The sequence below is a fragment of the Oncorhynchus nerka genome, linkage group LG9b (genome assembly GCF_034236695.1).
Source record: "Oncorhynchus nerka isolate Pitt River linkage group LG9b, Oner_Uvic_2.0, whole genome shotgun sequence".
Lineage (NCBI taxonomy): Eukaryota > Metazoa > Chordata > Actinopteri > Salmoniformes > Salmonidae > Oncorhynchus > Oncorhynchus nerka.
Window position 1 is genome coordinate 28,161,846 of NC_088424.1, and position 26,173 is coordinate 28,188,018.

At 41.4% G+C, this 26,173-nt stretch overlaps 3 protein-coding genes across 3 annotated transcripts in view; 1 reads left to right on the plus strand and 2 right to left on the minus strand.

Moving 5' to 3' along the window:
* Nucleotides 1-1,421: 1,421 nt before the first annotated feature.
* On the plus strand, nt 1,422-10,623 carry LOC115114543 (retinoid isomerohydrolase). The gene is made up of 13 exons (XM_029642869.2): nt 1,422-1,546; nt 1,979-2,061; nt 3,791-3,941; nt 4,045-4,152; nt 5,737-5,878; nt 6,113-6,260; nt 6,453-6,534; nt 6,695-6,827; nt 7,016-7,167; nt 7,404-7,533; nt 9,064-9,273; nt 9,456-9,567; nt 9,997-10,623. The coding sequence occupies exons 1-13, from the start codon at nt 1,536-1,538 to the stop codon at nt 10,140-10,142; spliced, it is 1,608 nt and encodes a 535-aa protein (XP_029498729.2). The 5' UTR covers nt 1,422-1,535; the 3' UTR covers nt 10,143-10,623.
* Nucleotides 10,624-13,334: 2,711 nt separating this feature from the next.
* LOC115113971 (RING finger protein 11-like) lies at nt 13,335-21,041 on the minus strand. Its single transcript, XM_029641904.2, has 3 exons — nt 20,437-21,041; nt 16,950-17,119; nt 13,335-16,702 (listed from the first exon to the last, which is right to left on the minus strand). Exons 1-3 carry the CDS (start codon nt 20,554-20,556, stop codon nt 16,531-16,533), a joined length of 462 nt encoding a protein of 153 aa, XP_029497764.1. The 5' UTR covers nt 20,557-21,041; the 3' UTR covers nt 13,335-16,530.
* Nucleotides 21,042-22,377: 1,336 nt separating this feature from the next.
* Nucleotides 22,378-26,173, minus strand: part of LOC115114545 (voltage-dependent R-type calcium channel subunit alpha-1E-like) — a 70,975-nt gene continuing 67,179 nt past the window's right edge. The window contains exons 45-47 of the mRNA XM_065013610.1: nt 25,867-25,996; nt 23,985-24,154; nt 22,378-23,783 (exon numbers count right to left, since the gene is read on the minus strand). Of these exons, the coding sequence (XP_064869682.1) occupies nt 23,238-23,783; nt 23,985-24,154; nt 25,867-25,996 (846 nt within the window). The 3' untranslated portion in view covers nt 22,378-23,237. The remainder of the gene's footprint in view (nt 23,784-23,984; nt 24,155-25,866; nt 25,997-26,173) is intronic.

The window sequence follows — 26,173 nt, forward strand, 5'->3', positions numbered from 1 at the left end:
CTTGCTGTCTCTGCCTGGCCGGTTCCCCTCTTTCCACTGGGATTCTCTGCCTCTAACCCTATTACAGGGGCTGAGTCACTAGCTTACTAGGGCTCTTTCATACCGTCCCTAGGAGGGGTGCGTCACTTGAGTGGGTTGAGTCACTGATGTGATCTTCCTGTCTGGGTTGGCGCAACCCCTTGGGTTGTGCCGTGGCGGAGATCTTTGTGGGCTATACTGGGCCTTGTCTCAGGATGGTAAGTTGGTGGTTGAAGATATCCCTCTAGTGGTGTGGGGGCTGTGCTTTGGCAAAGTGGGTGGGGTTATATCCTTCCTGTTTGGCCCTGTCCGGGGGTGTCATCGGATGGGGCCACAGTGTCTCTTGACCCCTCCTGTCTCAGCCTCCAGTATTTATGCTGCAGTAGTTATGTGTCGGGGGCTAGGGTCAGTTTGTTATATCTGAAGTACTTCTCCTGTCCTATCCGGTGTCCTGTGTGAATTTAAGTATGCTCTCTCTAATTCTCTCTTTCTCTCTTTTTTTCTCTCTCTCGGAGGACCTGAGCCCTAGGACCATGCCTCAGGACTACCTGACATGATGACTCCTTCCTGTCCCCAGTCCACCTGGCCGTGCTGCTGCTCCAGTTTCAACTGTTCTGCCTTATTATTATACGACCATGCTGGTCATTTATGAACATTTGAACATCTTGGCCATGTTCTGTTATAATCTCCACCCGGCACAGCCAGAAGAGGACTGGCCACCCCACATAGCCTGGTTCCTCTCTAGGTTTCTTCCTAGGTTTTGGCCTTTCTAGGGAGTTTTTCCTAGCCACCGTGCTTCTACACCTGCATTGCTTGCTGTTTGGGGTTTTAGGCTGGGTTTCTGTACAGCACTTTGAGATATCAGCTGATGTACGAAGGGCTATATAAATACATTTGATTCAATACTCAGCCGAGATAAGCATTTACACAGTAACTCTGAATCACTTATGCATATATACAAGTCAAGAGCATAAGGCCCATTTGAAATTGGTGCCTTTTGACTATTGTTAATGTTCTGCCAAATAGTCAATTGAGCAGTAGGGTAAGGTAAATCTATCCCAGTTACAAAATGTAGTCTACAGGAAAGTAGAAAATAATTACATTAATTTAGTGAAATGCCATGAAATGTATCTATCTATAGGCTCTCCTTGCTACTGTGGTTTGGTAAATATATAAATGATTGAACAATCAGATCTTATGTTATTGCAACACATTTGCCAGGCAAACACAGGCCTATTGATTTTGTGAAATATTCTGGCAAAATAAATCCGGTTTTAGAGGGCCACCATTGTGCAACCAAGCTAAAGATATTGGCACAATGGCATTCTTTCTCACGATGCAACCTGATTGGTCAAGAGAAAGGTTAAAGCCACTCAGGGTCGAGAAAGAGAGAGGGGCTCGATGTATAAAGACGCTAAACCCACTGGGAGCGCCAAGACTTCCAGTTCAGAAGTGATCTGAAGACACCTGTATGTGAGTGAGTGTGTGTCTCTGTGCTCACACAACAAGGAGGAACCATGGTCAGCCGGTGAGTGATGGTTTATTTATTTAAGTCTGAATTCATGTCTGAACTCTCACGCTGTCAAGGGTCAACCATAGGGATAAAGTGGGAAATGTAAACTTTGAAAAATCTAACATATTTCATGCAAGTAGACCAATTTTATTTGGAATAATGTGTGTTGCTTTACTCAATAAAGAGAAAATATGTATGAATGTATGCATTTTCAATTATGTTTGAGAAATTCCTCCTTACCAATTCCCGAAGAGCTACACTCCTGTAGGTTTTCACTTGAACCCTAATCTAGTGTACCTGATTCTAATAACTAGCTGGTTGATTACCTGAACAGGTTAGTTACAACTGGGGTTGGATTGAAAACCTACAGAAGGGTAGCTCTTCAGGAACAGGGTTGGAGAGCATCTGGGCTTCAGTTGCTTACATTTTTCTTCTTCACAAAACCAGATTTGAGCACCCTGCTGGTGGCTACAAGAAGATCTTTGAGACAGTTGAGGAGTTATCAGAGCCTGTCCCTGCAACAGTTACAGGTTTGTTAACTACATATTTATTTGGTCATATGAAGCAGGTTATGTTAATTAATTTTACTACACTACATGACCAAAGTATGTGGACACCTGCTCATCGAACATCTCATTCCAAAATCATGGGCATTCATATGGATTTGGTCAGCCCTTTGCTGCTATAACAGCCTCCAATCTTCTGGGAAGGCTTTCCACAAGATGTTGGAACATTGCTCTGGGGTCTTGCTTCCATTCAGCCACAAGAGCATTAGTGTGGTTGGGCACTGATTTTGGGGGCGATTAGGCTTGGCTCACAGTCTGCGTTCTAATTCATCCCAAAGGTGTTCTATTGGGTTGAGGTCAGTGCTCTGTGCAGGCCAGTCAAGTTCTTCCACACCAATCTCGACAAACCATTTCTGTATGGACCTCGCTTTGTGCACAGGGGCATTGTCATGCTGAAACAGGAAAGGGCCTTCCGCAAACTGTTGCCACAAAGTTGGGAGCACAGAATTGTCTAGAATGTCATTGTATGCTGTAGCCAGTGGTGTAAAGTACTTAAGTATAAACTCCCAGTAATTTACTTGATACTTAAGGACATTTTAGCAATTACTTTTACTTTTGATTATTAAGAATATTTAAAGCCAAATACCTTTAGACTTTTACTCAAGTAGTATTTTACTGGGTGAATTTCACTTTTACTTGAGTCATTTTCTATTCAATTTTCTATTAAGGTATCTTTACTTTTACTCAAGTATGACAGCTTGATACTTTTTCCACCACTGGCTGTAGCATTAAGATTTCCCATCACTGGAACTAAAGGGCCTAGCCCAATCCATGAAAAACAGCCCCAGACCATTAATCATCCACCAAACTTTACAGTTGCCACTATGCATTTGGGCAGGTAGTGTTCTTCTGGCATCTGCCAAACCCAGATTAGTCCGCCGGACTGCCAGATGTTGAAGTGTAATTCATCACTCCAAAGAATGCATTTCCACTGCTCCATTGTCCAATGGCGGCAAGGTTTACACCACTCCAGCCGACGTTTGGCATTGCGTATGTTGTTCTTAGGCTTGTGTGTGGCTGATTGGCCCTGGAAACCCATTTCGAGAATCTCCCGACGAACAGTTATTCTGCTGACGTTGCTTTCAGAGTCAGTTTGGAACTCGGTAGTGAATGTTGTAACCGAGGACAGACACGCTTCACTCGGCGGTCCCGTTTGTTGAGCTTGTGTGTTCTACCACTTCGCAGCTGAGCTGTTGTTGCTCCTAGACGTTTCCACTTCACAATAACAGCACTTACAGTTGACCAGGGCAGCTCTAGCAGGGCAAAAATGTTGCTAACTGACATGTTGGAAAAGTGGCATCCTATGACAGTGCCACGTTGAAAGTCACTGAGCTCTTCAGTAAGGCCATTCTACTGCCAATGTTTGTCTATGGAGATTGCATGGCTGTGTGCCTGATTTTATACACCTGTCAGCAACAGGTGCAGCTAAAATAGCCAAATCCACTTACTTAAAGGGATGTCCACATACTTTTGTATATATAGTGTAGATTTCTGGTACATTCAATCCTAAAAATCCACCATCCTAAAATGAGAACACAAATAAATCACTGCCATCTTGGAAATTCACGTGAAAACAGTACTGTATCTATGAGAAACATCCCCTAATATACCTGTTACCTGCTCTAGATACAATCACATTGAACAGTTCCTTGATCAATTGTTTGACAAACGCTCTTTTCTCTCACATCTACAGGTAGGATTCCTTCATTTCTGAAGGGAAGTCTTCTTCGTCTGGGCCCTGGCCTGTTTGAGGTTGGAGATGAGCCTTTCTACCACCTCTTCGATGGCCAGGCCCTCATGCACAAATTTGACTTCAAAAATGGCCAAGTCACCTACTTAAACAAGTATGAATGGATGAAAAATATATGTTAGAGATCAGTGGTTACATTGCATTTGAGTCTAATTAACCTAATGGATTTGATACCCATCTCTATCTTTATCCTTTAGGTATGTTAAAACAGATGCCTATGTGCGTGCCATTACAGAAAAGCGTGTGGTGATCACTGAATTTGGCACCTTCGCCTACCCAGATCCCTGCAAAAACATCTTCTCCAGGTTGGTAGCTATAATAACATAGCCGCAGGTTGGCATTTATTGGGATGACACATGTACCGGAGGCAGATCTGTAGGGTAGTCAATCGCTGGCACAGCCACAAAGTCATACAATGTGATTTTAAACCTAAGCCTAACCACACTGCTAATTGTATGCCTAACCCTAACCTTAAATTAAGACCAACGTTTTTTTAACAATATATAGGCAATTTGACAATGCAGCTGTCCTATCTAGTGGAATTTTCTCAGCCCTTCCTCCAGGACAATATTCATCCCAATAAACATCAAACTGCAACATGTTTTTTTAGTTTATTTAACTTGACAAGTCAGTTAAGAACAAATTCTTATTCACAATGACGGCCTAAGAATAGTGGGTTAACTGCCTTGTTCAGGGGCAGAAATACAGATTTTTACCTTGTCAACTTGGGGATTCAATCTAGCAACTTTTCGGTTACTGGCTCAACGCTCTAACCGCTAGGCTACCTGCCGCCCCATATCCTGTAAATGGTTATATTTGCTTGCCATATAATGCCTTCAGAAGTATTCATACCCCTTGACTTATTCCACATTTTGTTGTTACAGCCCGAATTCAAAATGTATTAATATTACATGTATATTTTTTCCACTCATATACACACAATACCCCCATAATGACAAAGTGAAAACATGTTTTTAGAAATTTTGCCAAGTTTATTGAAAATGAAATACAGAAATATCTAATTTACATAAGTATTCACACCCCTGAGTCAATACATGTTAGAATCACCTGTAGCAGCAATTACAACTGTGAGTCTATCTGGGTAAGTTTCGAAGAGCTTTGCACACCTGGATTGTACAATATTTGCACATGATTATTTTTTAATTCTTCAAGCTCTGTCAAGTTTGTTGTTTATAGTTGCTAGACAGACATTTTCAAGTCTTGCCAAAAATATTTCAGCCATTAAACTCTGTAACTGATTTATTGATGCACCATCCAACATATAAGCAATGTCTGCTTTTTATTTATATTTTTATTCTACCAATAGGTGCCCTTCTTTGCGAGGCATTGGAAAACCTCCCTGGTCTTTGTGGTTGAATCAGTGTATGAAATTCAATTCTTGACTGAAGGACCTTACAGATAATTGTATTTGAGGGGTACAGATATGATGTAGTCATTAAAAAAGAATGTTAAACAGTATTATTACACACAGAGTGAGTCCACGCAATACATTATATGACTTGTTCAGCACATTTTTACTCCTGAACTTATTTAGGCTTGACATACAAATGGGTTAAATACTTATTGACTCAAGACATTTCAGCTTTACATTTTTGATTAATTTCTAAAAACATAATTCCACCTTGACATTATGGGGTATTGTGTGTCAGTGACACAAAATCTAAATGTCAGACATTTTGAATTCAGGCTGTAACACAACAAAATGTGGATAAGTCAAGGGGGTGAATACTTTTTGAAGGCAATGTATATCTGATCCTTCATATCAATCATTGTGTATATTTTGACTGCCGTTGCCTTGATCGTCGTTTTAATGATGACTGTTGGATCAATTTCAAAACTGATGTGTGGGTGTGTGTTTCTCTGTGCAGGTTTTTCACTTACTTCAAGGGTGTTGAGGTGACAGACAATTGTCTGGTGAACGTTTACCCCATTGGTGAAGATTACTATGCCGTCACAGAAACCAATTACATCACTAAAGTCAACACTGACACGCTGGATACACTGAAGAAGGTATTACTCTCCTCTTTTCCCCCAGGCTGAAATTCCACCCCCCTTCATTACAGTATTCACAATATACTGTACCAGAAACCACAGTGTATGCCTATATCCTTTGGCCTGATTCAACAGACTCAAAACAGAACAAAATGGAAGTCTCACTTCTCATTAATAGTTAGAACACATGCATAATGTATAACATAATAATGAATAACACATGAATAACACCATGACTTCACTTCTCCTCAGGTGGACTTGTGCAACTACGTCAACATCAATGGAGTGACTGCCCACCCACACATTGAGAGAGACGGAACCGTGTTCAACATCGGAAACTGCATGGGGAAAGGAGCATCGCTGGCCTACAACGTTGTCAGAATCCCACCCACTCAGAAAGGTTGGGCTTGTGTCCAAATTGATTCAAGGAAAATAAAATGAAAGATATTCATTCAGAATTAATGCACGTGTTCCAACTATTAAACTAGAAAATGTAGGTAACATGTATTAACTTGTTCTGGATAGGATAACATGTAATAGTAAGGCAATCTGAAGGCTTCTGCCCTGTTTGCATCTTGTGTTCTCTCCTCAGACAAGTCAGACCCCATTGAAAAGTCCAAGGTTGTGGTGCAGTTCCCCAGTGCCGAGAGGTTCAAGCCTTCCTATGTGCACAGGTGGGTCATAATAACAAATCCATCATGTTCATAGTTGAACTTGAGGTCCCCAAAACAGCAAGGAGTCAATCATGGACATGCCTCCTTCTGTGTTATTTGACTAGACCATATAACAACTTACAATGCATGCCAACTTAAATGGTCTACATATCACCCTTAGCTTTGGCATGTCGGAGAACTACTTTGTCTTTGTGGAGACCCCTGTGAAAATCAACCTGTTGAAGTTCCTCAGTGCCTGGAGCATCCGAGGCTCCAACTACATGGACTGCTTCGAGTCCAACGAGGTTCTCGGGGTAAGGAGGCAAACACTCAGTAGATTTTAGTTTAAAGTGACACATTTCTATACAGGACAATTATGTACAGTAACATCATACCTAGTCTCGACACCCAGAACCAAATCATACGTGTGCAGTCACAACAGACATAAGCATAACAGACATTATTGTCAAACCTAATAAACTTTTTAACATACATTTCACAGACATTGTTCCACATCGCCAGAAAGGACATTGGAGGAGGACAAGGAGAATACATTGACCATAAGTTCAGGGCCGCTCCCATCAACCTGTTCCATCACATCAACACTTATGAGGACAATGGTTTCATCGTGGCTGATGTGTGTACATGGAAAGGGTAATGGAACAGCTAAAAATGGTCTCTCTCATAAGATGGCAATGTCAATACAGTGGCAGATGTAAGTGACTGGATCAATTGTGGACTGAGGGATCTCAGGGGTGGCATTCATTTGAAGTGAATTGCCTTAGCAATGTCCTTTTTCAGAATAATTGATTAATGAATCCTAGCCCTTGGTCTTTAAACACGGTCTGTTTAAAGGATTAGGAAACTCATTCTCATTCGTTTCCTGGTAGGTTTGAGTTTGTGTATAACTACCTTTGGCTGGCCAACCTGCGCTCCAACTGGGAGGAGGTGAAGAAGGCAGCCATGATGGCACCTCAGCCAGAGGTCAGGAGATACGTCATTCCACTGGACATCCACAGGGTAAGTCATTTCCTTCTCTTTAAAAATCTTTTTTGTTGTTGTTTACATTTCATCTACAAATTATTTCTTAATTTTTGGACAATAAAGTGCATTATGTGTTACCTTGTATTTATTTTATTTTGGATCGATACGTGTTCAGTGCACTCAGAAAGTATTCAGACCCGTTGACTTTTTCCACATTCTGTTACGTTACATACTTATTCTAAAATTGATAATATCATTTTTTCCCCCTCATCAATCTACACACAATAACCCATAATGACAAAGCTAAAACTGGTTTTTAGAAATGTATTAAAAATACAAAACTGAAATATCACATTAAATAACTATTCAGACCCTTTGATAAAGCACCTTTGACAGTGATTACAGCCTCGAGTCTTTTGGGGTATGGCGCTACAAGCTTGGCACACCTGTATTTGGGGAGTTTCTTCCATTCTTCTCTGCAGATCCTCTCAAGATCTGTCAGGTTGGATGGGGAGTGTCTCTGCACAGCTATTTTCAGGTCTCTCCAGAAATGTTTGATCAGGTTCAAGTCCGGGCTCTGGCTGGGCCACTCAAGGACATTCAGAGACTTGTCCCGAAGCCACTCCTGCGTTGTCTTGGCTGTGTGCTTAGGGTCATTGTCCTGGTGGAAGGTGAACCTTCACCCCAGTCTGAGTTCCTAACCTGCTCCAGAGTGCTTTTCATGAATGATCTCTCTGTACATTGCTCTGTTCATCTTTCCCTCGATACTGACTAGTCTCCCAGTCCCTGCCGTTGAAAAACATCCCCACAGCATGATGCTGCCACCACCATGCTTCTTCATAGGGATGGTCCCAGGTTTCCTTCAGACGTGACGCTTGGCATTCAGGCCAAAGAGTTCAACCTTGGTTTCATCAGACCAGAGAATCTTGTCTACGAGTCTTTAGGTGCCTTTTGGCAAACTCCAAACGGGCTGTCATGTGGCTTCCGTCCGGCCACTCCCATAAAGGCCTGATTGGTGGAGTGCTGCAGCGATGGTTGTCCTTCTGGAAGTTTATCCCATCTCCACAGGGGAACTCTGGAGCTCTGTCAGAGTGACCATCGGGTTCTTGGTCACCTCCCTGCCCACAGCCTCCGATTGCTCAGTTTGGCCGGGCAGCCAGCTCTAGGAAGAGTCTTAGTGGTTTCAAACTTCTTCCATTTAAGAATGATGGTGGACACTGTGTTCTTGGAGACCTTCAATGCTGCAAATATTTTTAGGTACCCTTTTTGGTACCTAAGCTCAATTTTGAGTCTCATAACAAAGGGTCTGAATTCTTATGTAAATATGGTATTTCTCTTAAAAAAAAATCTTCATTTGCAAACATTTCTAAATACCTGTTTTCACTTTGTCATTATGGGGTTTTGTGTGAAGATTGATGAGGAAAAAAATACATTTAATTCATTTTAGAATAAGGTTGTAATGTAACGAAATGTGGAAAAAGTCAACAGGTCTGAATACTTTTCGAATGCACTGTATATCTGCCCTAACTTATTCAAACTTTCTTTCATACTGATTGTGTGTTTCAGGAGGAGCAGGGAAAGAACCTGATATGCCTGCCGTACACCACGGCCACAGCAGTGATGCGTACTGACGGGACCATCTGGCTGGAGCCTGAGGTGCTGTTCTCTGGTCCCCGCCAAGCCTTTGAGTTTCCTCAGATCAACTATGAGAAGCACGGTGGGAAGAACTACTCATATGCCTATGCCCTGGGCCTCAACCACTTCATTCCTGACAGGGTGAGTAGTCTTGTTGTTTGACACAAATCTATCTTCAAACTCTGAGAAGTGAATGGCAGAGGTCATAGCATGTTACGTGAGTGGCCATGAGTTTCTTTCTATATGTGGTTGTATATCATCAAGTTGAATGTGAAGACCAAGATGTGTATGTTAGACCTTGAGGAATCTCTATGCGGCTGTAGATCATCAAGCTGAACGTGAAGACCAAGGAGACCTGGGTGTGGCAGGAGCCGGACTCCTACCCCTCAGAGCCTCTCTTTGTTCAGACCCCCGATGGCGTGGATGAGGATGATGGTATGTACAGTATTGTACTGTCCTCTTAGTGTACTATACTGTCACTGTTACAGGCATGGTGCAGGGCAAACACTGATGGTATTGTGTTTGTGTTAGTGTTTAGAAGAGAGTTTAAGAGACATTGGGCTCTATTCAATATATGCAATATAAATTGAGGTCATTTGCAATTGAGCTGACATATGCAGTGTTTATCGTGAATGCAGTCTCCTCTAAAGCAGGAACATTGCCTTTAAATTTCAATCACGCTGTAAAACTGAACTTCCGCAATGCGGATTAATTAGAGCCCTTTAGCTATTTATCCAGGGACAAGGTAATTACATTTAGTAGAAAATTGTACTCAGCATAATTCATAAAAAGATGGGTTACAGTTACAATGTGTTGGGCACTGTGTTTTTCTAACAAATCGTGTGTTTTTCCAATGACCCACAGGAGTTCTGTTGACCGTTGTAGTATCCCCCGGGGCCCAGAAGTCAGGCTACATGCTGATCCTCAACGCCAAGGACATGTCGGAGATCGCCAGGGCAGAGGTGGACTGCCCTATACCCGTCACCTTCCACGGAATGTACAAGAAATAACATTTCAATAATCCTGCAGGCACAAAGACTAGTAGTCACCATTCCAGGGTATTCATACTAAGCATCACATTTCCCTCAGCAATAGAACAAATAAATAAACAATGACAAAGTATAGGCTACAAATAACTTGGCTTGTTGTGTCAGCAAAAACGAGGCAAGTATCTGATCATCTTCCATCATGATTTAAGTCATTTAATTTTCTGCCACCTACGATTCAGTAGGGTTGGGCGTCCATTTTGATGAAAATGTACCATTTCGTGGTATGAATGGAACCTGCTGGTATCAGGGCATAAGTAGGTTTCCTACAATTATTTCTCAGTGAGCCCACAGCATAACATCATCAGCGGCCTCTCAGTCACGACACCCTGATTGGTTATTACAATTGTCGTGTCAGTGCTGGAAATCAATGAGTTTGTTCACAGTACCATGTCTCTTGAGTACTTCAGGGTTGGAATCATTAAAATATAATCAAAATACTGGCCTTTTTATTGTATGTTTGTTATTTTGGGAAAGAAAGTTGAATGTTGTGTGTAACTAATAATTTGACTATTCTATAGTGTATAAAAAATAAAAAATAAATCCTAGATGTACACGTAGTACAGGTATATACATGAAATAACTAGTCCCAAAGGACAACAATAAAGTCCATCTGCTCCATGTCATCTGTATAGCGGTTGTTTTGGCGGAGTCGAAGGTGGAACTGCATTAGAGCTGTCAAATCCACAAATGGCTCACAAAGCGGACATTGCCATTGGCTGCACAGAGGCACATTAACATAAATCCCATGCAGCATTGTTTGCAAGTTTGAACACTGGAATGTGAGATGTGATCTACACCTCCATTAGGATGATAGAAACTCTAATTAGTGTAATGATTTTTACATTTATTTCTATACAGCCTACACTTTCTCCTTCTGAACTTCTAACAGGAGTGGGACAGTGTGGCTTTGTGGCAATGTTCTCAAGAGCAGCTGCTCACCGATTTGAAGGGTCCAACAGCTCCACCTCTGACACAGCCAAAATACCCGCTATGTCGGTGTCCGCTAATGCTGGTTAACTCTTGATCTGATTGAATCCAGGAGAAAGTCCCTCCGCTCCATGTTAATCAGTGGCGGTCGGTGCCATTTAAGATGAGGGAGGATTTTTATGAGCATGGCCTTATTTCTATTACAGCATATTGAATGACTATCATTCTTATTCCATTCACCCAGCTCAATGTAACATAGGGTTAGGTTACTACATGATACTCACATTTTCCCTATATCCATCATGAGGTTGCTACAACCTAGTTTACAATGTAGGTGCACAGGTCGAGAGAAAAATGTAAGAAATCAAGATGACACATTTAATACCGCCTTGCACGCTCTTGCCTGCATCTCTATCTGATCTAGGGTGTAATCATTAGTCTAACAGTTGCAAACAAGAGTATCTATTGGACATTTTCAGGTATGTTTATCCCCGTTCCGTTTGCTTCCGTTTAAGAAATGGCTGAATGAATACACCCCTGATCACACTCACACAGTTCATGTTCATAGTGGCCACATACAAACAGTATTATCACTTTTCTTGATGTACAGTATAATTCATTCTCGCATCTACACTCTCCTCCTTTCACCTTCACTTGTGGACTTTAGTGCACAGCACATCAGCTGTCTTGTGACCAGGCAAAATAACTTTTCAAGCCAAACCTTCATATATAACCACCAACTGCTATACAAGGCCTACATAATTGTCACCATATTAGCTGACAACATAGTCAACATAGCTACTAGAACTAACGGGTTAGTAAACCCGCTACAATCATGCAGTACATTGTAGTCAGCCAGCAAGCGGGCCCAGGTGGCAATAAATTAATAAAACCAAAATCTTACCTTGACTTTGAAGAGTTCCAGTGTTGGATAGCCATCGCCAGCTTGCTAACATTAGCATCCCTTTCTGTTTGAGCTGGGTGTTTGAATAGGCTAAACTAGCTAGATGCATTCGGTAGCTAAGTAAGTGAAAGTTAAAGTGAAAAAAAGAAATACAACAAGAAACAGCCGGCTCTTTCTTGCTTCTCCTTCATTTTTGAAGAAATTAATTTGTTTCATAACTGTTCAACTGTTGTCTTTGTCTTTCTTTGAGTCATCTACTCAGCACATTTTATGCACTGCAGTGCTAGCTAGCTGTAGCTTATGGTTTCAGTACTAGATTCATTCTCTGATCCTTTGGGTGGACAACATGTTCATGCTGCAAGAGCTCTGATGGGTTGGTGGACGTCCTCCGGAAGTTGTCATAATTACTGTGTAAGTCTATGGAAGGAGGTGAGAACCATGAGCCTCCTAGGTTTTGTATTGAAGTCAATGTACCCAGAGGAGGAGGGAAACTAGCTGACCTCTGACTACATCATGGTGCTATGCTACCCTACAGAGTGCTGTTGAGGCTACTGTAGACCTTTATTGCAAAACAGTGTTTTAATCAATTATTTGGTGACATGAATATATTTAGTATATTTGTATCTAAAAATGATAACATTTTAAATGTTTCACTATTTTTATATTCATCAAATTCACTGAGGATGGTCCTCCCCTTCCTCCTCTGAGTAACCTTCACTGACCATTGCTTCATCGTGAAAAAAGGATCTTTATGAGGCTTTGCACCAAAAGCGCTGAGCATACTGAGTGTCACTACTAGTGAAAGGGCCACAAAGATTAGTTATGTTGCCAAAGAAAATCAGATTAGGTGTATTTAGCTTCAAGAAAAAGAACAAACAAGTTAGGATGTTGCAACTAGTAATTTATTTGACCGAGCCCATGTTTTGTACAATGTTGCCTAACGTAATCTTGCCTCCGTACCATGGCATTAGCCCCACTAGTCTAAGCTGGTCAGGCGATTGCTTTGCAGCATTGATAAACTAAGCTGATCATACTGATTAATTGGGTCAAACGTCTAATCTGAGAAACAAACAGGAATGTCGCAACTAGTGACTTCTGTAAAAGCACAGATCATGATGACCATAAAAGCCTGGCTTGTGCAATACTGTATGTGGCAAAAGTCTTTGAAACACCATTGCCATGATTATAGCAGCAACAAATCTAAGCAGAAATAATTACAGTATGTACTGTGCTGATAGGATAAAAGGGGAAATGTAACATTTGACTAACACCTGGTGTAACAAGAGTCTCAGCACAATAATAAGTCAGGCATGACACAAATGTGTGCTTTCTTGTTTATTTAATTTTTTTTACAGCTTCAATATGAGGGATGGCCTTTCAAACACCAAGATTACAGGAGATGACATTTATTTTCAGAATCCTGAAAAACACTGCAAAACAAAGCTAATAATTGAAACACGTGTGTTGTCTTTTAATGTCACCGTGAAACCATGAGAGAAATCTTCCCCCTCTTACAAATATCTTTGGGACAGAGGTTTGCAAATGCATACTCAAAGCCAGTGTAAACTCTAATGGGAAATACTTATCTCCCACAAACACAATGACAAACAATACATCTAAAAGGTAGGAGATACACAAACATCAATACAGAAAAGGGTATCACTATTATATAAAACAAAAAATGTAATGGAAATAATTCACTGCAATGCTACTTCGCTACAAACAAAACTAAAAAAGCAAAGAAAATGCTAGCCTAGTTTTTTTTAATTTTTTTTTATTTACAGCAAGAAAGAAAATTGCGCAATGATGACTGTGGGATTGAAAATATAGGTAAGTAAGCTAAGTACTTAAGGGAAGAAATATTCTTCTATTCCATATTGTCTCATTCGAGACAAAGCAAACCTCTGTCCCCTTCACGCAGTCACTTCCACACAAAAACACACACTAGAATCAAGACAAGCAAAACAAAGCAGGTGCACACTACTGAATCACACAACTCATGAATACATATTCAGCTATTGAGCTTTACTTCAACTTGATACGTGACCAATGGTAGCATTGACAGCATTATCAATATCAATCTTAACTTCTGTGCTGCGAAAAGATGAAACAATATTGAAAAGTGCAAGGTTATAGGTATATATATATTAATATAATGCTTCCGTTATTGTCCTATAAGTAAAGTGCAAATCTTAGGATCAGATTAACGTGTGTGCAAGCATTCCTAACTTTTAGACGGATCCTCCTGCACACGCACAAATGAGCCCTTTACATTGTCTGACAGCTATGCTACTCCTCTTATTGTAAAACCTATAAACCTTACACAGAGTGATTGACATACAGCTCATCCACTTCTTCAGGCCATTTGGAATGGCAGTGGAGCCATTTAGAATGGTCAATCTGAAAGACAAAACAAAAGGTAACGGATGTACACTAATGTTAAAACGTTTGGGGTCACTTAGAAATGTGTCCATTAAAATAACATCAAATTGATCAGAATCCCAGAGTAGCCTCTTCACTGTTGATGATGAGACATTTGCTAGTTGAGGACTGGTGAGGCGTCTGTTTCTCAAACTAGACACCCTAATGTACTTGTCCTCTTGCTCAGTTGTACCCCGGGGCCTCCCACTCCTCTTTCTATTCTGGTTAGAGCCAGTTTGCGCTGTTCTGTGAAGGGAGTAGTACACAGCATTGTACGAGATCTTCAGTTTCTTGGCAATTTCTCGCATGGAAAAGCCTTCATTTCTCAGAACAAGAATAGACTGACAAGTTTTAGAAGAAAGGTCTTTGTTTCTGGCCATTTTGAGCCTGTAATCGAACCCACAAATGCTGATGCTCCAGATACTGAACTAGTCTAAAGAAGGCCAGTTTTATTGCTTCTTTAATCAGAACAACAGTTTTCAGCTGTGCTAACATAATTGCAAAAAGGTTTTCTAATGATCAATTAGCCTTTTAAAATGATAAACTTGAATTAGCTAACACAACGTGCCATTGGAACACAGGAGTGATGGTTGCTGATAATGGGCCTCTGTACGCCTAAAAATCGGCCTTTTCCAGCTACAATAGTAATTTACAACATTAACCATGTCTACACTGTATTTCTGATCAATTTGATGTTCTTTTAATGGACAAAAAATGTGCTTTTCTTTCAAAAACAAGGACATTTCTAAGTGACCCCAAACCTTTGAACGGTAGTGTATGTGTTTCTCCATTAAACATTTCATAGTCTAATAGAGGATGGGCTTTGGGTGATTTCTGCACTGTGTATGTGCATACTATAATTGTTTTTGTTGTAATCCTAAAAGGAGACTATGCTCTGTAACTTATTTTATTTTGAAACACTAAAACAGGGTACGCTTCAGTCCGTAGAGAGATAACCATTATTGCCGGCTTTCCTGGGGCTGTTTTGCCATTACTAAGTCATATTCAGAGTGCAGGATTTTGAGACTTTAGAAGACTGATGAGTCATGTTATTGTCTTGTTGTTGCCAGCTGTGGGTTCCAAAGGAATCTTATAGGATACCTCCTGGTGACCAAATTCAGATGACAGAAAATGATCTAATCCCATTCCCAGCTACTAATCATGGTGAATAATGATTGGCTGGGATGGGATGCCACCGAGACCTGCTCAAGTGGAAATGCAGTGAGCCATCACTACAGTAACAGCCCCTCCCCCTTCTGACCATAACATCATCAACCCAATCCTAGCACTGTATTCAACAGCTGACTCAGGAATCCAGTCCACCACAGACGCACATATTATGCCTGCTTGTCCTCCTATGTAGACAGTTGCCTAATGTTGCCTTCTTTCAGTCAAACCATGACTCAGCCAGTTCAGAGCCAGTTCCAGTGCCAGCTCCAGTTCAGAGGCAGTTCCAGTTCAGAGGCAGTTCCAGTTCAGTTCAGAGCCAGTTCAGTTCAGAGGCAGTTCCAGTTCCAGTTCAAAGCCAGTTCCAGTTCTGAACCAGTTCCAGTTCAAGTTCAGAGCCAGTTCCAGTTCAGAGCCAGTTCCAGTTCTGAACGAGTTCCAGTTCAGAGCCAGTTCCAGTTCAGAGCCAGTTCCATTTCTGAACCAGTTCCAGTTCAAAGCCAGTTCCAGTTCTGAACCAGTTCCAGTTCTGAACCAGTTCCAATTCTGAGCCAGTTCCAGTTCAAGTTCAGAGCCAGTTCCAGTTCAGAGCCCGTTCCAGTTCAGAGCCAGTCCCAGTTCAGAGCCAGTTCCAGTTCAGAGCCAGTCCCAGTTCAGAGCCAGTCCCAGTTCAGAGCCAGTTCCAGGTGATGGGTGGATGTGTCCAAGTCTTTTCATTGTTAATCACTAGTGTTTCCATAGTCTCTCTCTCGTATGTCATCACCGACCAAGACACTCCTTATCCCAAGGTAAAAAGCAGAGGGGAAGGGGGCAGCATTGTGTGTTTGTTGGGGCTGGTGGAAGTGTGTGTGTATGTGTGCGTGTGTTTGTAGGGGGGGTGGCAAGGCAGAGCTCGGCAGAAGGGGGTAGTGTTGTATTTAGGGTCAGTGGTCAGTTGGTCTCGTAAGTGGAGAGCAGGGCGGCGTCCACAGGCTCCATGCAGGAGGGACAGGTGAAGGACCTCATCAGCCAGTCGTCTATACAGTCCATGTGGTAGATGTGCATACAGGGCAGAAACCGAATGGGGTCCCCGTACACAAAGTCCATCATACATATCACACACCTAGAAAATGGGTCAAAACATGTATGAATAGTGGTTTTGATAATTTTTTCCTCAGCACTTTAACTGACCAGGAAAAACTCTGGGCACTAGTTATGTTATACACAGTTACATGCTACAACTAGGGCCAGAGTTTTACCTGCTCAGGTCACATGAACAGTGACCTTTATATATTACATCAGAGAATAAAAACAGTGGTAAACTAATAATATTAAGATATTAATAAAAACAGTGGTAAACAGATGCTTACTCTCTGATTTTCTTCTCGGAGCCGTCCCGTCCTCCGTCGTAGACACCCCGGGGGAGGTGCTGGATGAGGCCGATACGCTGGGCGATACGGACCTGCTCCTCCTCAGTCAGCTGGCTGGCCAGGCGGGCCTGGCTGGGGGTGGGGTGGTACACCGGCATGTGGGCCTCCTCCTGGGAAAAAGACATACCCATACAGAAAGTCAATCCATGGGCCAACTCAACTGAACTGTTCCCATGACCCCGTGTTTCAACAACCATTGTATACGCGGGGTTGGGTGGTCTGTTCCACCTAAGGCTGTTCTACCTAATGGCGTATATACAGTTGAAGTCGGAAGTTTACATACACCTTAGCCAAATATAATTAAACTCAGTTTTTCACAATTCCTGACATTTAATCTGAGTAGAAATTCCCTGTTTTAGGTCAGTTAGGATCACCACTTTATTTGAAGAATGTGAAATGTCAGAATAATAGAAGAAAGAATTATTTATTTCAGCTTTAATTTCTTTAATCACATTCCCAGTGGGTCAGAAGGTTACATGCACTCAATTAGTATTTGGTAGCATTGCCTTTCAATTGTTTAACTTGGGTCAAACGTTTCGGGTAGCCTTCCACAAGCTTCCCACAATAAGTTGGGTGAATTTATGCCCATTCCTCCTAAAAGAGTCAGGTTTGTAGGCCTCCCTGCTCGCACGCGCTTTTTCAGTTATGCCCACACATTTTCCATAGGATTGACGTCAGGGCTTTGTGATGGCCACGCCAATAGCTTGACTTTGTTGTCCTTAAGCCATTTTGCCACAACTTTGGAAGTATGCTTGGGGTCATTGTCCATTTGGAAGACCCATTTGCGACCAAACTTTAACTTCTTGACTGATGTCTTGAGATGTTGCTTCAATATATACACATTATTTTCATCCCTCATGATGCCATCTATTTTGTGTAGTGCACCAGTCCGTCCTGCAGCAAAGCACCCCTGCAACATGATGCTGCCACCTGCGTGCTTCATGGTTGGGATGGTGTCCTTCGGCTTGCAAGCCTCCCCCTTTTTCCTCCAAACATAACGATGGTCATTATGGCTAAACAGTTCATTTCTCCAAAAAGTACAATCTTTGTCCCCATGTGCAGTTGCAAACCGTAGTCTGGCTTTTTTATGGCCGTTTTGGAGCAGTGAACGTTCCTTGCTGAGCGGCCTTTCAGGTTATGTCGATATAGGACACATTTTACTGTGGATACTTTTGTACCTGTTTCCTCCAGCATCTTCACAAGGTCATTTGCTGTTGTTCTGGGATTGATTGGACTTTTCGCACCAAAGTATGTTCATCTCTAGGAGGCAGAACGCGTCTCCTTCCTGAGCGGTATGACGGCTGCATGGTCCCATGGTGTTTGTACTTGTGTACTATTGTTTGTACAGATAAACGTGGTACCTTTAGGAGTTTGGAAATTGCTCCCAAGGATGAATCAGACTTGTGGAGGTCTACAATTTTTTTTAGGGCTTGGATTGATTTCTTTTGATTTTCCCATTATGTCAAGCAAAGAGGCACTGAGTTTGAAGGTAGGCCTTGAAATACATCCACATGAACACCTCCAATTGACTCAAATTATGTAAATTAGCCTATCAGAAGCTTCTAAAGCCGTGACCTCATTTTCTGGAATTTTCCAAGCTGTCAACTTAGTGTATGTAAACTTCTGACCCACTGGAATTGTGACAGTGAATTATCAGTGAAATAATCTGTCTGTGAACAATTGTTGGAAAAATTACTTGTGTCATGCACAAAGTAGATGTCCTAACTGATTTGCCAAAACTATGGTTTGTTAACAAGAAATGTGTGGAGTGGTTGAAAAACAGGTTTTAATGACTCCAACCTAAGTGTATATAAACTTCCCACTTCAACTGTAAACCCTGGATTGCTGATGCTATAATATTGGCCATTGAAAGGCTTTGAAGCCACTGATCGGCCATATTGGCGATAGTGTTTCAATTAAATGGTTCAAGGACAAAATTACATGTATTCATTCTGTTGTTGTAGTGGGGACAGTAACATTAGTAATCTAAAATAAATACTTTAAAGATTTTTTGTTGTTGATTTTTGTTGATTTTCTTTTTAATGTTTAGCTCACATAATATAATTTAAAAGTATGCACTAAAGTGTCTGTAATAGAATAAACGTGTCAAAAACAAATACAGACATTAAGAAATGCATTTCTAAATCTTCCAAAATAATTTGTATAATTGAGGAATACCAAGATGGATGTGCGGTGGCTTCAATACAGCGCCCCCTGTCAGTCATCCAGGGTTTATACACATACATCATCGGTTCCACCCCGCCTATAAGAGTTTGTCTTGCATTTGTTTCAATTGACAATGTTGTTGCCAGAGGGAACCTGGAAATTAAACAAGCAGAAACACTGCCACGGCAAATCCAATTCATAAACAATTACACTACTTTTGGGCAGCCAGCGTATGACTAGGCAGCCATCTAGTATTGGGTGATTTGAGGTGGAATCATGTGTGAGGCCTACATGAAAGTGTGATACAACAAGGAGAAAGAAGGAGTCTATCATAATGGTTTATCACGCTGTGTGTTCTGCGCTGTGGCGAGCCAAAACACACACCCTGCCATGGATAAAGCAGCCGGAAAAAACTGCCCAGTCTGGACATTCTTGGCAAGCCTGTTTAGAACACTTTTGTGAGATTGAAAAGCATTTGGGCATTAAAAGTGTTGTGTGTGTTTTTCTCTTTGTGTGACTGAGCATGTTCAACTATTGATATGTGAAAACTGAGACCAACAACAATCAGTTGCAAATAGGCCTACCTATGAAAACAATCATTTCAATGCAACACTATTGCTCAGCCCTTTAAATATTTTATTGTGGCTCATCTGATGTAGCCTAGCTTTTAAAACCATACATTTGACAGCAACATTTAACTTTAAACTATACCTAGATTAAAGGGTCAGTAATGGTATGGAATCATATCAAATAAAATAATTAATCTAGCTAAATAATTAGGAAATATTTGACCAGATTCTCTAAAGATGCTCTTGACCCCTGGGTCTTGCATGATTCTGTCAATTCGCATAGCAATACTTAAAGCTAAGGTCCTTAATTGATGCAATAACAAAGTGGTTACCCCTCCTCTGTTTTGGTAAAATGCTGAGGGATGGGCCTGGAGAAATGGAACCCCTCTTAAATTAATTCAGAGCTATGGATGCAATAAGGACTGACCATCCACGATATCAAAATGATAATTATAACCATGATTAGAAGGCTATACAGTGTTTGTTTACAATTTACTAAAATGTTTACAAACAAAACAAGCTTATATTTTGGGTTCTGATAGGGTACGACTGTTGAACTAAGCTCATGAGGCATTTATCAGTTATACTCTTCAAAGATCAAGGGTTATAACTATATGATGAATGTATAAGTTCAACAATTAATGTAGCAACTAAGGATTCTAGCTTTAACATTAGTAGCTATAAAGTCTGACCTGGTAAGGCGGAGGTGGCTCCAAATCTGGGTCTGCCTCCCCATAACTTGCTCTGTCAGACTGGGATTCGTGAAGCAAAGATATATCGTCGGACGTCGGCGATTTGAGACAATTGCCCATGTCCACTTCTCAGTCCCTCGTTGTTTAGCTAGCTTGTAAACTTGCTATTGTTCGTTTACAACCAAATGTATATTCCCCTCGTTGAAGAAGTAATGTTATTACACATTAAATACTATTTAACAACCCATTAAAACATAATATACATGTTCATATAAACATTAGCTCGAGACCCATCAGCTGTCCAAGCTATTCAACATCATCAGACCATCACAGTCAAAACAAAGAGCTAGCTAGATACTGCTGCTAGCTAACGCTTTTGGCTAACCAGCTAGTGACTTCCTTGATTAATATAATTCATTCCTCGGCCTAAGATTTGAAATTAAAAATGTTCGCTCAAATAGAAACTATCATAACGACATTAGCGATAGAACATCTATATTTTTCACAAATATAGACCACTGACTTCGAGAATAAAGTAAGTGTCTGGCTAGCTTGCAATATTATTACATTTTTTCAACCTGAACTCTGCGTCCATTGGATATGACGTAACGGCTTTAGTGTTGTTGTCTTTGTCATAAAGTGAATGAGAAGAGTTTGCATTTTGCACTTTCATTGGATGGTTGCAATGCAACGTCACACGAGGAAAAGAAAAGTGGTGGCTGGCACAAGACCCCAAATAGTCTGTTATTTGAGTTTTTTTGGAATGATATACAATTTTGTTCTTAAACAAAGATCGCAATTGTTGGTTTAATCTCATAATTCATGTATAGTTATTCCCTGAAGTGGTCTACTGTAAAGTGTAAATTAACATTCAGCAAAATGTTTATTCCTGACCTTACCCAGTCGTTAGAGCCTTATAGAGAGTTATAATAAGGACTGGAGTTGACCATTGGTCTACATCAGATACCTAGACAAGCAGCCACATAACTGCAATTAAGGATACTTTTCTTGGAATTTAGGAAACTTTTATTCATACTGTATATACAGCTATTTTACACATATAAACCAAACAACTATTTGCATTCAAGGAACTTATTATACATTTCTGTTTTTTTGGTTAAGTGAGTTTCACAGAATCATGACCCCTTTTCAGGCAAATAAAACAAATACATATACATGTACCTTAAATGAACATTCCAGAAATATCCTATTCTGTCCTTCAAGTGTGTTGTGAGCTGAAAGGGATATGTTCTCTTACAATATTGCAGAAAGCATGGTATAAATGTACTGTACATTATTAGTAAACCATTCTAAATAACAGGTCAAATCAGGTGTGTTGAAAACATCTTCCTACATGTGTCGTCTGTAATGGCTCATACAGTATTTTAATAAACCAATCTAGGTAGAAAATATACAGTTGCAGTGAGGTATCTGACACATACTGATTACATGTTAGGCTAATGAAGAAGAGGAGAACATGGATGGCTACATTGATGAAGAAAATACTCAAGTTCATTATTGTTTCTGGCCAGTTATTGACTCCGGAAGATGAGAAGGAATGAATCAGTCAAATGTTTTAAAAAATATTGTAACATCTGAAGAAAAACAGGTACAGTACAGTACATCGACAAGATGAAGGTAGGTTCAAGACAGCCACAGGTTCTGCTGGTTTTCCTATTGGCTTAATAAAGGTTTGGATAGAAGCCATGTTCTGGGTAATAGTCCTAGTCAAATGGTTCTCTAGAGTCCTGTTCATAACAAAGCCCTATCTTTCAAATCACACGAGATATTTAGGCATTCCTTTTCTGAGAAATAATGTATCATTTTATTGAAAGCAATTACATTCATTGACCTTGTTGGTTGCTGTCCATTGTCCTGCAAGTTGGTTAAAAAAAAGAAGAAATCATACAGATTTCCAACAGAAGACAATGTGCCATTCACTTTTCTGCTTGTATTAATGATTGTTTTATTCCTTTAAAAAATTACAACAGGAGTTACATGGTTTACGTATGAATAGATTCTTATTAAAGAAGTGTGTTCCCTTTGTAGACAGTAAAGGGATAGGAAATCTAATGGTGGAGGGTGCAAAATGTCAAAAACTAACTCAGTTCTACTCAAATTTGAAAAAACATTGCTTGATTAATTATTGTTTGGGTGTATTTTTTTACATAGACATGACTACATTTCATTCATTTATAAAGTACTTTTACAGTTACCCTTCTTTATGGCCATGTATCCTACTCAAGACAATCAAGTGGTACTGGTGGTAAATTTATAGGAAAAAACCCCACATGTATTTACAAAAACCATGGCTTTCAAAGACATTGTTACTCCTTATTTTGCACATAGTTACATATTCACACCCCACACACACCGTTAAGAGCAACACTGAATCAATGCCAGAGAAACACCTTCAGATATGACAATACCTATTGACACAAATTACAATTCTATTCATTTAATCTCTTTTCTGTCCATCCAAGGCTATTTGAGGTTTATTATTACGCTCTTTATTTTGATAGTCAGAATATAAATGAACCACAGTCAAATATTTGTGGGTAGATATTTATTGTACATTTTTTGTGTGGATTTGAAAGGGATTCCACTTGCAAAAGTCAAAAACAATGTTCTTATTTTTTGTTCTCTCACAATTGAGCAAACATACTACAATCACACAGGTGTGCAGTAGTAAAGCAAGAGAGTGACAAATGTCCCTTTTCCAATATAATGTAATACAACTTTAACTCTTTACTCCCTACGCTCCTTCTTCACCGCTCCTCCGCCTCCACTTCTTCCTCTTCCTAGCAGCGATCGTCCTCTTCTGTGTCGCTGAGTGGCTCACAGCCCGCAACAGAGACCGTCTGAGCCAGGCGTTTCCGGAAGTGTCCATTGGGGACCTGCCAGCTGCTCCTGGAACCCCGTCGAGCGGAGCTGAAGCTGGAGCTGGATGTGGAGCTGACCGTGTTAGCACGTCCCAGGCTGGTGGCTACCGCCGCCTCGAAAGTCAGCGTCTCCATGAACCCGGTGGGGTCCAGACTGTGCTCGTCCTCCTGCAGGGCCAGGTAGGGCTCCGACGGGTAGCGACGCAGGGGAGAGCCCTGCTGGTGGCGACGGCCCCTCGCCCCACTCTGTCCCTCTCCTCCTGCCCGGTCTCTGGAGGCTTCCCCTCTCCTCTGAGTCTCTGGGCTGCCCCTGTCGTCATCATCGTCCCCTGAGGGAGGGTGCGTGCGACACACCAGAGGAGAGTAGGAGATGTGGGGATGGGAGCGTGTTGAGGTCTGAGACAGAGGGCGGCGGCTAGGGGTACTAGATTCAGAGGTGGGGAGGGGGCTGTCGGAGCTGTTGCCCTGGACACAAGAGTGGAAACACATTTAATACAAATGTCTGACTGTTTTTTTATAAGTGTGTATGTGGCCTACCAGTTCTTCAAATGTGGGTGTTTGTGTCTAGTTGGTCTAAACTAGTGTTTGTGGCTTCAGGTGGTACTACTGGTGTATGGGTCTTTAATATGTGTCCTTGGTAAAGCATCCTGCATGTGTGTGGCCTACCTGTTTGTCCAGGGGGTGTGTGCGCTCACGGCTAGGGGAGCGTGAGGGTTGCAGGCTCCTCTCCTCGGAGGTACAGCGGGACGTGTCTGGGGAGAGGAGGTGGCGGCGCTCTTTAGACCTCCCGCGCTCCTTCTCCGTATCCAACTGCCTCTTCCTTTCTGACCGCGACACTGGATGAGAAAGAGGAAGACCATGGCAAGGAGCACAGAGAGAGGGGAGCAGCAACAGATAAACAGAGAGGGGGACAGAGAGGGACAGCAACAGATAAACAGAGAGGGGGACAGAGAGGGACAGCAACAGATAAACAGAGAGGGAACAGAGAGGGACAGCAACAGATAAACAGAGAGGGGGACAGAGAGGGACAGCAACAGATAAACAGAGAGGGGGACAGAGAGGGACAGCAACAGATAAACAGAGAGGGAACAGAGAGAGACAACAACAGATAAACAGAGAGGGGGACAGAGAGGGACAGCAACAGATAAACAGAGAGGGAACAGAGAGAGACAACAACAGATTAACCGAGAGGGGGACAGAGAGAGACAGCAACAGATTAACCGAGAGGGGGACAGAGAGAGACAGCAACAGATAAACAGAGAGGGAACAGAGAGAGACAACAACAGATTAACCGAGAGGGGGACAGAGAGAGACAGCAACAGATAAAGAGAGAGGGGGACAGAGAGAGACAACAACAGATAAACAGAGAGGGGGACAGAGAGAGACAGCAACAGATAAACAGAGAGGGAACAGAGAGAGACAACAACAGATTAACCGAGAGGGGGACAGAGAGAGACAGCAACAGATAAACAGAGAGGGGACAGAGAGTGACAACAACAGATTAACCGAGAGGGGGACAGAGAGAGACAGCAACAGATAAAGAGAGAGGGAACAGAGAGAGACAGCAACAGATAAACAGAGAGGGGGACAGAGAGAGACAACAACAGATAAACAGAGAGGGGGACAGGGAGAGACAACAACAGATAAAGAGAGAGGGGACAGAGAGAGACAGCAACGTTATCAGTACACTCTAGATCAATAGATAGCAACGTTATCAGTACACTGTAGATCAGTAAATAGTAACATTACCACTACACTGTAGATCAGTAAATAGTAATGTTACCACTACACTGTAGATCAGTAAATAGTAATGTTACCACTACACTGTAGATCAGTAAATAGTCATGTTACCACTACACTGTAGATCAGTAAATAGTAACATTACCACTACACTGTAGATCAGTAAATAGTAATGTTACCACTACACTGTAGATCAGTAAATAGTAACATTATCACTACACTGTAGATCAGTAAATAGTAACATTATCACTACACTGTAGATCAGTAAATAGTAACAGTATCACTACACTGTAGATCGGTAAATAGTAATGTTACCACTACACTGTAGATCAGTAAATAGTAACGTTACCACTACACTGTAGATCAGTAAATAGTAATGTTACCACTACACTGTAGATCAGTAAATAGTAATGTTACCACTACACTGTAGATCAGTAAATAGTAATGTTACCACTACACTGTAGATCAGTAAATAGTAATGTTACCACTACACTGTAGATCAGTAAATAGTAATGTTACCACTACACTGTAGATCAGTAAATAGTAATGTTACCACTACACTGTAGATCAGTAAATAGTAATGTTACCACTACACTGTAGATCAGTAAATAGTAACATTACCACTACACTGTAGATCAGTAAAGAGAATGTTGATGACAAGTGGATGCACTTAGGATAAAGACATAAAAAAGACATGGAAAAAGAATAACTCTTTAAACATACAATAACCACACACGAATACCACCCCTCATCATGCCAGTGGGACTGATAAGAGGAGAGGTCACGTGAGTAGAGAGTGGAGACTGACCAGCAGCCTTGTAGCTCTTGTGGCGTGGTCTGTACAGTCTATCAGGACTCTTCTTCTCCTCCTGCCTCAGGCCATTCACCCTCTGGTCAGCCACAGCGGACCGCTTCATAGAGCCACTGGCCATCTCGGTCTGCACACGCACACACGCACACGCACACGGACATACACACAGAGGAGAAGACAACCAAATACCCACAAATACCATAAAATACGTTTTATTACTTTGGAAGAAATCCATCCATAATTTCTATCCATGCTCACTATTCCAGGCAATTAACAGGTCAACTAGAACGCTTGAACTGCCTAA

Excerpts from the sequence above, each read along its gene's own strand:
- LOC115114543 (XM_029642869.2), top strand. Across the intron at positions 4,153-5,736 it reads TGCAAAAACATCTTCTCCAG|GTTTTTCACTTACTTCAAGG; the intron begins GTTGGTAGCTAT and ends TTCTCTGTGCAG. Across the intron at positions 6,828-7,015 it reads AGTCCAACGAGGTTCTCGGG|ACATTGTTCCACATCGCCAG; the intron begins GTAAGGAGGCAA and ends TACATTTCACAG.
- LOC115113971 (XM_029641904.2), bottom strand. The coding sequence starts at position 20,556 with ATGGGCAATTGTCTCAAATCGCCGACGTCCGACGATATATCTTTGCTT. Across the intron at positions 17,120-20,436 it reads AGCCACCTCCGCCTTACCAG|GAGGAGGCCCACATGCCGGT; the intron begins GTCAGACTTTAT and ends TCTTTTTCCCAG. Across the intron at positions 16,703-16,949 it reads TCCGAGAAGAAAATCAGAGA|GTGTGTGATATGTATGATGG; the intron begins GTAAGCATCTGT and ends CCCATTTTCTAG.